A 12668-nucleotide genomic window follows, 5' to 3' on the forward strand; every position below is an offset into this window, starting at 1 on the left:
AATCCCTCACACCTTGCTCTGTCCCCATCTCCTCCACAAACCCCTGTAGCATGTTCCTGTCCAGGGACTTCACCCCTTGCTTCATACCCTAACCATTGCCATAGTAACGCCAGGCTAAACTATACAGCGTTGCTGCTGATTGGTCTGTTTCTTATATAAAAATGGCACTTCTGTGTGATTCAGCTTAATATTGGCTGAAGTAGGTGTCTCCATTGTTTTGTGTAGGACTTTTGTTGTTGTTTGTTTATTTCAGAGAGATGTAGAAGAATGTTAATCAGAACATGGCTGTTCAGGCAAGAGATCACATCCAAAGATCTAGGTCTATGTGATCCAGCTGGAATACAAACACACCTTTAATCCAGGAGACAGAGGCAAACAGATCTGAGTTCAAGGCCTGCCTGGTATAGAGCAAGTATCAGGTAAAGAAAAGCTTAGATCTAGGCATGGTGATACATGTCTTTAATCCCAAACCAAGGTAAAGTTAGTTTGTAGACAAAAGCACCCATGTTTGAAAGTGATGTCTAAGTGACAGAAAAGGTGACGAATCAGAGAAGATTTGACAGAATAGGATATGCCCAGCTCTCACGAGAGGAGAGTAAAAAGGGAAGCTATTTAAGAGGCAGTTTTTCAGAGAGAGGAGGCAGTTTTACCCAGACAGTAACAGAGAGATGGGTTGCAAAGAGAGAACTCAGGTGAAGACTGAATGAGCCAGAAAATGAGAAGAAACCAGAGGATTAGAGCAGATTGCTGAGTTAGTTTGAGGCTGAGCAGAGCAATTCCAGACCAAGAGAGAAGACAGATTAAATAAGTCAGCTGGAAGAAGAGTTTGAGCCAGAACAGCTGAGTTGAACCAGCCAGCCCAGAGCTCAGAAAGAACAAGTAAGGGTGAGCTTACTAAGCAGTAAGTCTCAGAAGCTAAAAATGTTCTAGGCCTAGGTTAGATTGTATAGAGGCTAGAAGCTTCCAGGCCTAGGCCTAGGATACCAGACAGAGACAGTAATCCTCTGAGACAACAACTGAAACAGGCAAATAAAAGATACTTTTACAGAGAGAAGACAAGCATAGGGTAGTCAATGGGTCACAGGACGGCTCAAACTCCAACTTTCACCAGCTGTGTATCCTTTGGGAAAACCACATATGGACTGTGTCTTTACTTATGAAAAAGGGACACTGACATGCCACAATTCAAGGCTGTAATGAAGATGAGGACATGGCAATCGTGTATAGACAGACAGCCCAAAGCAAGTGTCTGATAACTCTACAAGGGCACAGTCCTAAGCATAATGCAGAGACACTTCTGAAGCAGGTTGTAGAATTGGCTTCCAATGAAGCCAAGCCTGGGATGATAATTGTAACGGCTACATGGATGACACTGGATCTCTGAGCCTCCTGGTTCATACTCCCAATGGGTGTACATGGACCACTGTGCCCAGTGTATATGGTGCTAAGGGCTCAACCCTAGGGCTTTGTGATCACGGGGCAAGCACTTACCAACTCAGCTACATTCTCAACCTCACTGTGGTTTCTTTAATGGGAAAACCAATGCTTTGTGACTAGTTAGCTGGGTGGCTGGTTCCTGAAATAATCCAAGGGACCACACAGGAGGGGAGGGTTCCGAGCCTGTGGTTTGGGCAGCAGCAGGGAGAAGCCCCAGTGCCAGGTGTCCCGGAGTCACCAGTGGCAGCCTCCAGAAGGGCTGAAGGACAGTAGTGTCAGAGTGACACCAGCTAGGCTGTTGAGAACAGCTAGAAAGAGAAATCCTCCCCAACAGAAATTACTGCAGTTTACTGCACGGTATAGAAATGCCTGTAGCGAGAACTTTATCCACGGAAAGAATGCTCTGTTCTGCCTGGAAATCCCTCATCTGGGAACTCTGGAGTGACAATTTCAGCAAAGGCTTTCCCCAGTGGACTTCTGACGGCTGATGTGAGCACCCATCTGGTGAAGCTTTAGTATGTTCTGCTAACTGGACAGCTCCTGAACTGAATGTTCTAGAACTCTGAATGTTTGAAGTACCCGATTTGATGCTGCTTAGCCCTCTACCTCTCTGCTCTTTGCTATTTGGTCTTTCAATTTTGCTAGTTGCATCCAAAACAAACAAACAAACAAAACAAAACAACCTCATTCATTCACAACTGATGGTGGATTATTTTTCACACAGAACAAGATTTCTGACTCCATATATAAAAAAAGGCAAAGGACCGAAATCTCTAAAGACCTTCAAAATCAGCTTTAGACAACTTAGATAATACTTTTGGCACCCATGAAGGATGTCCTTGAGGCCCCCACTGACCATCTGCCTCACTTGTACATTTTAGGAAATGATTCTAAATTTTTTTTAAGATTTATTTATTTATATGAATGCTCTGTCTGCATGTACAGCTGGAAGTTAGTAGAGGGCATCAGGCCCCATTACAGATGCCTGAGCCACCGTGTGGGTGCTGGGAACTGAACCCAGGACCTCTGGAAGGGCAGCTAGTGCTCTTAACCTCTGAGCCATCTCTCCAGCTCCTGCAACCTAACTCTTGTAAGAGGACCATGGCAAGACTTCCCAGGGTGCAGGCGGCTGTCATTAAGATCCAACTGCACCACTGCGTCTTATTTACCCAAATGGCCAAAACTCTTGCAAGGGCTTGGGTCAAAGAAGAAAAAGGGAAATCTCCAAACACAATGGGGCGCTACCTAATGTGATATCAACCCTGAAACAGAGGATTAACACCAAAAGCTTCAGAAATGGGAGGGGCCATTACCACTCTAATGCTAGAGCACAATTATTACAAAACCTCTAAAATACTCTCTGAGTGTGTTTATAATCCAGAACTACTGCTTAGGCTGTCTAAGATGCAGCTACCTCCACATCTAGTTTTCTGGTACACTGTAAGTAGACACCCTAAATCACAACTAATGCGGGGGCAGGGTCCCCACCCACGAGCCCCACGCCCACTACAGGATTCACTTCCCATCTTCCCTGGAGTCTCTCCAGCCCTTTGGCAAGACCCATCTACTTTCCTTCTCTGTGGATTTTCATTTTCTGGACATTTTGTGTAAATCAAGTGACGCATGTATAATTTTAGACAGCTGTCCTCTTAAAGACATGTTTTCACAGTTCATTCATGCTGTCTGTGCCTAGTGTCCACTTCTGTGGGCTTGACAGCCTCCTCGGGCCAGCCCAAAGGACGAGGCTTCCTTACCATTGGGCTCTGCCCAGCATCATTCCTCCCTTTTCTTTGTTAGAATCCCGAATTTTGGCCTGGGTTCTAGGATCCTCGCTGAAGAAGAGCTGATTGGCTGCTCAATCCATCACGGTGGTTACACAGCCGAACCCACGGACAAGTCTGTCCACGGTCCTCAAGAGTGAGACCACATTAGGAAAGCACATTCTCAGGAGCCACAGTTGGAAAATACCATCATTGAGATCATGAGCCTCTAATGTGTCCGCCTAGTCTCAAATGGACTGGAGTTTCACTTCCTAATAGTGCTAGATTCTTTTTTTTTTTTTTTTTTTTTTTGCCCAGTTTTAGGGCTGTTTCATTAACAGCAAATCTGACTAATGCTGAATGCTAAGGTTGGAATGTTGAAATTTAATTGCTTTTGTAACTGTATTAAGAGTTGGAAACCAAGCGTGGTGGCACACATGCCTGTAATCCCTGCACTTGGGGAGACAGAGGCAGGTGGATCTCTGTAAGTTCTAGGCTAGCCTGGTCTATGAAGCGAGTCCAGGACAGCCAAGGCTACACAGAGAAACTCTGTCTCAAACAAATTAAAACAAAATAAAAAGAGAGACGGGGCTGTTGAGAGCTGATCAGTCAGGTCATAGGCAGCCAGGGGTGAGATGGTATCATGTAGAGGCCTTTGCCTCCCACCAAGTGATGGCACAGGGAGAAGGCTCGCATCAGATACCAGAACGCTGATCTCAGCCTTACAGATCAATCAGCCTCACGCCCCACCCAAACTCATGTACAAGCTTAATCAAACCCAAATGGACCATGCACACGAACAAGACATGAAAGTAGGGGGACGTGTTGACAAGAAGGGGTTCAGTGGGAGGAGGGATAAGAGAGGGTACTAGAGGTGAACACAATCCAAAAAAATTATACACGTGTACAAAATTGTCAAATAACACATTTAAAAATACATTTGAAAGAAACACGGCCCCCTAAAACATGACTGCATTATTTCCAAAATACTTGTAAGATGAGTTCTATTCACTAGAGTAAATGCAGATTATTATCACCATTAAAAAGAAATTACCCAGCCTCAATCAAGAACTCTACCCTGGCCTTTAGTCAGGTAGAATCTCAAAAGAAGCCTAGGCTTGCAGAAAGCAGAGCTCCACAGCTGAGAGGGGCGTGGGAGGGCGAGCTGTATCACTGAGGCCACCGGCGCAGGCCCTCCTCCGTGCAGTGCTTCCACGCACAGTGCTATAATGGGTTCGCTAGTGTTTTGCAGTTCCACGAAGACACTGTAACTCCTGGGATGACAAAGTCTGTATCAGAGACCAAAGAGTCTACACACGTCTAACTTTAACACAGAGAGCAGTGCATGGCTCTCCTATTGCTGTTGTAATGAATTAACTATAAGCCCAGTTGTTTAAAATAACACAAGATATCTTATAGCTCTGTATATCCCAAGTCGACGATGATGTCGGCAGAGCTGTGTTCTCTTCTACTGGCTCTATGAGATCATCCCTGATTTCCTGCAGTCCAAGTCTGGGCATATTCTTTGCCTTATGGCCCCTTACCTCATCCTCAAGTCCACTAGTGGCCACTTGCATCTTTCTCACCTAGGATCGATCTGGCACTGACTCTCCTGCCTCCTTCCCCACTTTTCAGGGCCCCTGCAATGACACTGCACCCACCTACATAAACTAGGATGATGTGCTGATCTCAGGCCAGGTGGTTAGCAACCTAGATTCTCCCTTGCCATTCAATCCCGAGGATTTAGGAGATTAAGGTACTGACGTCTGTGGGGCAGGGGGACATTCTCTACACAAACAGTATGACAAATGATCAGATCCACTGTGATTTAGGGGACTTGTTGGGCTGTTCGCTGGGTAACTGTAATCTCTTGCCCAATGCACACGTACTAGAGCTAATACAAAGCTGTCGGCGAGCTCAACCTAGAGGCCCAGATAACTTATATAACGAAGACTGCCACTGAAGAATAAATATATGAGGTTGGCCTTCGATCTCCAAACGTAGAAAATGCAAACAGTTGGCTAACAGGGACAGAGCTGCCTGTGTCAGCTCAGCTTTACCCTACAGCTGCAGGGGAATCCTAATTTCTAAGGCCTAGGAATGTCCAAGACAGAAACAAACATTCCCTTACATAGTCCTTGAATTGTAGACATTGGAAATGTGCTCACAGGTGGGAAAATTCCCACAGCAATAAATGACTTTATTCTGTCAAGAATCCCCAGATCAAGAATGTTAGTTTGGAGCTGAACAGATGGCTCAGTGGTTAAGAGTGCCATGGGTTCTTCCAAAGGTCCTGAGTTCAATTCCCAGCAACCACATGGTGTCTCACAACCATCTATAATGTGATCTGATACACTCTTCTGGCATGCCAATGTACATGCAGATAGAAACTCATATATATAAAAGAATGAATAAATAAATAAAAATAAATAAACAAAATTTTAGTTCAGCTGGATGTGGTGGCACACACGCCTATAATTCCAGCACTTGGGAGGCAAAGGCAGAAGGATTGCTGTGAGTTCGAGGCCAGCCTGATCTACAAAGCAAGTCCAGGACAGCCAAGACTACACAAAGAAACCCAGTCTCGAAAAAACAAAACAAAACAAAAAAGGATTCTTAGTTCAGAGAGCCAGACTGGGCCTGAATTCTTTCCCTATGCTGGTTAAGTTTCTTTGTTTTGTCAGTTTGACATAGCTAGAGTAACTAGGAACCTTACCCAAAGAACTGCCCCTATCTAATAATCTACAGGAAAGACTGTAGAACATTTTCTTGGTTAATAATTGATGTGGAAGGGCCCCGCCCACTGCGGATGGTGTTGGCCCTGGGCAGGTGGTCCTGGGTTTTACTGGAAAAGTTGAGTAAACTATGGAAAGCAAGGCAGTAAGTACTGTGTTCTTCCACAATCTCTGCTTCAGTTCCTGCCTCCAGGTTCCCACCCTCCCTTCAGGAAGGACCTATAAGCCAAAGAAACCCTTTCCTCCCCAAGTTGGTTTTGGTCATAGTGTGTGTGGCGGCAACGGAAAGCAACCTAGGGATACCTCCAACTTGCTAATAAGCAGACTCCTTAAATAGAATACAATTGGAAAATGGCCTTTACAGCCGGGTGTGCTGGTGCACACCTTAAATGGCAGCACTCGGGAGGCAGGGGCAGGAGGATTGCTGTGAGTTCGAGGCCAGTCTGGTCTACAAAGTGAGTCCAGGACAGCCAAGGCTACACAGAGAAACCCTGTTTCAAAAAAGAAAGAAAAAAAGAAAGAAAAATGGCTTTTATTCTCAATAAAAGGAGAGGAGCCAATTGTACTGTCCATGTGAACACAGGTATTTTTGGAGGTCTGTAGATTTTGCTACTCTTTGCCTTTTACATAAGGACACAAATCTTGTGTATGTCTGTGTATTATAAAACCTAAAGAAGAGGGCTGCCCAAAGGGGTGCTAGAAAGCCAGTTTATAAAGACAACAGACGGGAACACCCAACTCTGTGTGGTCAGCCTCCTATTGATCCAGGGGAAACTCCCCAAAAGCCCAGAACTCCCCTTAGAACTTCACTTATATATATTTATTTAACATTTATATAACTTCGTTTAGGCCAATCATTTATAACTACCCAGCCAGCAACAGTGTCATAGGGAGACGACCAGTGAGCCATCAGGCTCTTTCTCAGATCCTGCCCCACAAGATCGATGTTTCAGAGAAGGAAAAAAAAAAAAAAAGTGTGAAACTGGGCCTAGAAGGAGTGTGTGGATGGGACCAGGCTGGGGAATCAAAAGGTATGAACACACAAGCCACCGCATGTGTCCTGGAGACCCGCACCGGTGCACCATTCAACCCTCAGAAGCTTCTTTGCAGTCAGTGGGAAGTAACACAAAGGCCCACAACTGGTCAGAGCACAGAGTAAGAGCCAAAATGAGACATCTACATCACAGCCTTCCTTCCTAAGCCCAGGGACCATTCTGGAAAGACTGTAAGAGCCAGGGGTTGTGGGTGACTCAAACAAAACAGGATTTTTTGACAACACGCACAGGCTCGGGCCAGGGAGAGTCCAAGCATGGAGAGGGATGTAGGCAGGAAGTCCCACCCCTAGCTGGGCAGCAAGTGGCAGTTTATAGATGCCGAGAGAGGGAGAATCAGTTCCTCTACGCATGTATATTGTGGTAGGGTCAATCACACTGTAGTAGGAAGCAGTACAAATTAGACTGGATTTTTTTTTTTTTTAAGATATAAAGTTAGTTGGGTAGGAAAGTGTGGAGGGAGCTAGGAGGAATAGGGAGAGACAACTCAATATGATCAAAATACATTGTACAAAATTCTCAAACAAGTGCTTAAAAAGTAAAGGTCTGGGATACATCTACAGGACAACTTCCGCACCTACGGCTCAGGAAGCACTTCAGAAGAGGTAGCAGAAAGACCGCAAGAGCCAGAGGAACGGGGGGGGGGGGGGGGGGGGGGGGTCGCTGAGAGAGTGCGTCTCCTAGGAATGTCAGAAGTTAGGTAGTCAACAAGACTGCCTGAGCCCGAGTTGATCAAGAACATAAATAAAAGAAATGCTAATGTGGACGTGGAAAAGCAAATAGCACAGGCAACTCAGGGATGCTCAGAGTGCAAGAAACAGTCTTCCCCAGGGCAGAACGTACTAATCGGTTATCCACTAACAGATGATCAGCCCTGAAAATATAAATATACTATACATATGTATATATGCAACATATAGCACACTATACAGACGCAGCAGGTTGTATTTATGTATTTAGGAACACATATGTGTGTATAAATATATGTGTATATATGTATATACATATATATACATAATTAATGAAAAAGGAGGCCATGAATTTTGAAGAAAGCAAGAAGAGATATATAGCAGGGTTTGGAGAGAAAAGAAAGGGATAAATATGTAGTTATAAGTTCAAAAAATAAGCCGGGTGGTGGTGGTGCACACCTTTAATTCCAGCACTCGGGAGGCAGAGGCAGGCAGATAGCTGTGAGTTCGAGGCCAGCCTGGTCTACAAAGTGAGTCCAGGACAGCCAAGGCTACACAGAGAAACTTTGCCTCAAAAAACAAACAAACATACAAACAAAAAAAGTTCAAAAAATAAAATACATAATTTTCTTCAAAAAAGTCTAGATGCATCTTTCTTCCCAATATATCAAATGGAGGAGACAACCTATTCCTATGATAAGGGGCTGTAACTTCTTTGATTTCCTGCAACACAGACACAAATGACATAGTGGCCTCCAATCTTGCCCACAGAAGTGAGGGACAGTCTCAGGGATAAAGGTGTTGCCACTTCCTTGAGCAACTAAATATGCTTCACTGAGTCCATCCAGCCTTTGGCTCTTTAGCCATAGAAAGGAAAAGAAATGAAACCCTTCCAATGAAGGCAATTAAAATAAAACTCAGGGTCCGATCCATAGGGAGCCTTGTGCAGAATATGAAACTGTCATTTCCTTAGGTGCCACTCTACCCTCTTAACTGTCTCTTTTCCTGACAGGCCATCTAAAGCCCACTTCCGCTCAAGAACTTGATGAAGTTCCATTTCCTCAAAGTCTTCTCCTGCAACTGAGTGAGCTAAAGAATACGGACAGCACACCTGGCACAGGCAGCACCTGTTTTGTTTTATTTTTGTTTTGAGACAGGGTCTCCCTATGTAGCCCTGGCTGTCCTGGAACTTACTCTGTAGAACAGGCTGGCCTTGAACTCACAAAGACCAGCCTGTTTCTACCTCCTGGGTGGGCTGTGGGGTTAAAGGTGTGTACCACCTTGATAAGCATTATTTCTTTCTTTCTTGGGGGGGGGGGCAGTGTTGAGATAGGGTTTCTCTGTGTAGCCTTGGCTGTCCTGGACTCACTTTGTAGACCAGGCTGGCACGACTTTGTAAGAATAATTGATCCTTGCCTTCTAACAGGCAGCATGCTCATTATTTCCCATCATATGAACATGGATGCCCCGGAGTTGCCAACCTCTTACCCATTCCAACACACAGACAATATAATAGCTGCAAGGAAATCCGGAGATGTTTACGGGACTTGCTTCATGCCTTTCTAGTCATGTTAAGAATCCATCATGCTCACCAGAAGTTGTGACCCAAAATCTAAAAAAGTGGCAAGTGGCTGTCAGGGTTCCAATCAAGTTCTGTGTGGTTGCCGGGCGGTGATGGCTCATGCCTTTAATCCCAGCACTCCGGAGGCAGAGGCAGGCGGATGGCTGTGACTTCGAGGCCAGCCTGGTCTACAAAGCAAGTCCAGGACAGCCAAGGCTACACAGAGAAACTCTGTCTCGAAAAACCAAAAAAAAAGTGCCATGTGGTCACTCAAGAGGAGCTGCAGGCTGGGGTCCCTGGAGGTGTGCCTTTCCCCTCTCCTCTGTGTATCTCAAAGTCTGACGAAAACATTAGTCTACCTGAACCACAAATGGGTTTGTGCTGAGTCTTGAGCTCTAGATTTAGGGGTGTTCCTAGGCAGTGAAGACTGTCAAGCCCACACCGTGTAGGGGAACCAGGAACCAAGGGAACTGGAGTAGGGTCATCTGTTACAAGGCCCCTTTTCCCTGAAGGATAAGAGATTTGAGGATCCCTTAGCTTTTCCTTAGTGCTTCAAAATGGCTTGGATTGATTGTGAAATAACTGGGAATGTGTGGGCGTGTCCTAAACTCTAGTCCCGGCCAGGAGAAGCCCAGTGGAGTCTATGGTCTGGATCCAACGGTTATATCCTATTCTGGTATGCTACCTAGATCCCCTGTGCTTCTTTCTGACTCTTCAGTTACAACGTGGAGAGTTGTCAACACTGAAAGGAAAGCATGTAAGGTAAGGATGGTACGCAGCTCAGGGCAACGCAAAACAAACCCAGCATGCCAGAAACCCAGCCTGCCGCCGCCAGCAAGCAATAATAGGTTTGCAATCACGACCCTGGTTCTTAGGCTGCGCTTTTGACATGGGTTCTTCTGCGCAATGTCTCGTGTGACAGCTACAAATAATCTGCAGTGAAGTAGCAAGAAGATGACTGACGCCGAGAGCAGCGGCCAGATCTTTGCTGCATTCTTGAAGAGGCTTGGAACCAATGCACACTCAACAGAAAAACGCTGCGTCGTCTGATCTCAGGTACGGGTTAGAGATCGCTTCTGCGCCCAAAGCCGCCCCCGGGCTTTCCCTGAGCACTGGTTCACGAAGATGGTAGAGGACTTCCAGCATCAAGCAGGCAGCTTCTTCAGCCAGACTCCTCCCCAACTCCGACCCCTATCTTCTGTACCCCCCCTAAGTCCTGCTGATTTTTACCCCTAAATATCTCTTAAATCTGCCCGTTTCTCCCTACCATCACCACCATCAAGCAGACTAGTCTCTCACCTGGACCATTCGATTTTTGAGTCAAGACCCTAATCGTAGCTGTTTAGGAAGAATGCCCCCAGAAGGATGGCCTCTAATTTTGTGTGCGTTTCCCAAGTGTTGTCCAAGACTGGAACCCTAAAACATAAAAATAAGCTTTGGAGAGCATTCTCCCGGGTCTATCAGAAGGTTCGGCAACTGGCCTGGCAGAAAAGAAGATATTCTAAAGAGACACTTAAAGACATTGGCCGCCTCAGAGATGGGGATTTCCCCAGGAATCTCCTGCTGGGAGAGGAAAGGCACCAGCCAGAAGGGGAATTTGTCTTCTGGGAGAGAGATTTCTAAAATATTCTCAGAAAAAAAAAAGGGGGGGTCAGTGGTACGTTGGACAACTAGACTGCTTGGATGTGCAAATCCTTGGCATTCTATTTAAACCTTAATCTAACCTTGGGATCGTGAAGATGGACTTGGGAGGGTTTCGGGGTCTCAATGTCCTTCTTCCCAACGTGACAACAGTGACTGAACCTCCTGCTTTCCACTATTCATTTGACTCCTTTAATTGGCTTGTTGAGGACCTGGCTTAGGGCACAGGCTGAGAGCCCGATGTTCGACAGCTTTATGTCATGTCTGGTACGCAAGTGTCCTGAGCTAAGTGTCCTGCAGCAGAAGGATGGCTGGAGCTACAGAAACGCCACAGGTGATGTGTGCTTTTTAGGCATTATTATGAACTGGTTATCCAAACTGGATAAAATAACTCTCATACAGTAAGCAAGTAACTTAGAGATTCCTGCCAAGTATTTCAGTGTACCTACCACCAGCCCAAACAAAAAAATTGAAAGAACAGAAACTTTTAATATGAAAAAAATCACACCAGACACATAAGAACTAAAATAATGAGAATATAATCAGATCCAAAAGAAATCAGTCCAAATCACCCAGCGTTATATGTGCTGCACATCTTTTTTTTTTTTTTTTTTTTTTTTTTTTCCATTTTGGATTTTGAAACAGGTTTCTCTGCGTAGTCCTGGCTATCCTGGACTCACTGTGTAGACTAGGCTGGCCTCTCGAACTCACAGAGATCCACCTGCCTCTGCCTCTGGAGAGTGCTGGGATTACATGGCTGCTCTCATCTTTTACCGCTGCCTGTATTTTACAACATTTATCACTCATCAGTGTATTTACGTGTCAGTCTAAATATTAGTAAACATGTAATTTAAAATACTTAGAATTACAACTTCCTTTTTATTTTCTTCTTATTTAAGTGGTACGGTTAATAAAGTTTTTAAGAGTCAGTTTAGCAGCCCCCTTTGAAGTCCCTTTTCTTACGCTCCCATTGGACCACGCCAAGGATAGGAAGGGGGTCCACCCATTTACACCTGCCAGGACATTAGGAGGACCGAAAATGGTCACTTGCTCCCGCTGATGCCAGAACCCTACCTGATTGTGCCACCGGATGACGTTTCCAAATCCCCCGGTCCCGAGTCGTTCTTTCATCTCCCAGGCCCCACATGTCTGGGTTGGGAGGGAAGGTGACCAGCTCATATCTATGCCCTGCAAACTCTAGAAGCAAGTAGGGGAGGGAAAAGACAAGTTGAAAGTAAGAGAACTGGAGCTCAACAAGCAGGGAGGCAGCAGTGGCTGATGCCCTGCAAGGTGAGGGCAGCAGACTCTGGTTTAGCTAATTAATAAAAGTTGGGGCGGCCGGGCCCATTGGCGGGTCCCGCTCCTCACCGATCGCAGCCTCAGTCCCCGGGAAGAGGCAGAGCGCGCGTCGACGCGAGCCCTTCCATGAGCCGCGAGCCGCCCTCGCGTGGGACTCACCTGCCCCAGGGGCCTCGGGGCCGCCAGCGACACCCGCTGAGGACATGAAAACTTGGGGTCCCCACGCAGCTAGCCCCAGCGCCACTTCCTCAAACACTTCCTGCCCTGACGTCACGGGAGCTTGACGGCTCTTAAAGGAGACGCGCGAGTGGCTGGCCGGGATTGGAGGAACAGCCTGATGCGGGGTTCTGGACCTGACGGAATGGAGGATTCTTTACCCTAGCTCTTTTCGGGCTGAGCTTGATCCGACTGGCTAGACAGTTAACAAGGGGGTGGCGGGGGTCGGGGTGGGGGAATCTGCTGAGCCCGCCAGGACCGACTTAGGGACTGTTATA

The 12668-nt window shown here is 46.2% G+C and overlaps 1 protein-coding gene across 1 annotated transcript in view; it reads right to left on the bottom strand.

Moving 5' to 3' along the window:
* The window catches only part of Ikbkb (inhibitor of nuclear factor kappa B kinase subunit beta), a 53027-nt gene extending 40583 nt beyond the window's left edge, over positions 1-12444 (bottom strand). Inside the window, exons 1-2 of the mRNA XM_051170039.1 lie at positions 12334-12444; positions 11950-12072 (exon numbers count right to left, since the gene is read on the bottom strand). Of these exons, the coding sequence (XP_051025996.1) occupies positions 11950-12054 (105 nt within the window). The 5' untranslated portion in view covers positions 12055-12072; positions 12334-12444. The remainder of the gene's footprint in view (positions 1-11949; positions 12073-12333) is intronic.
* Positions 12445-12668: the final 224 nt, after the last annotated feature.

Source organism: Acomys russatus, chromosome 27 (assembly GCF_903995435.1).
Source record: "Acomys russatus chromosome 27, mAcoRus1.1, whole genome shotgun sequence".
In the NCBI taxonomy this organism is placed as follows: Eukaryota; Metazoa; Chordata; class Mammalia; order Rodentia; family Muridae; genus Acomys; species Acomys russatus.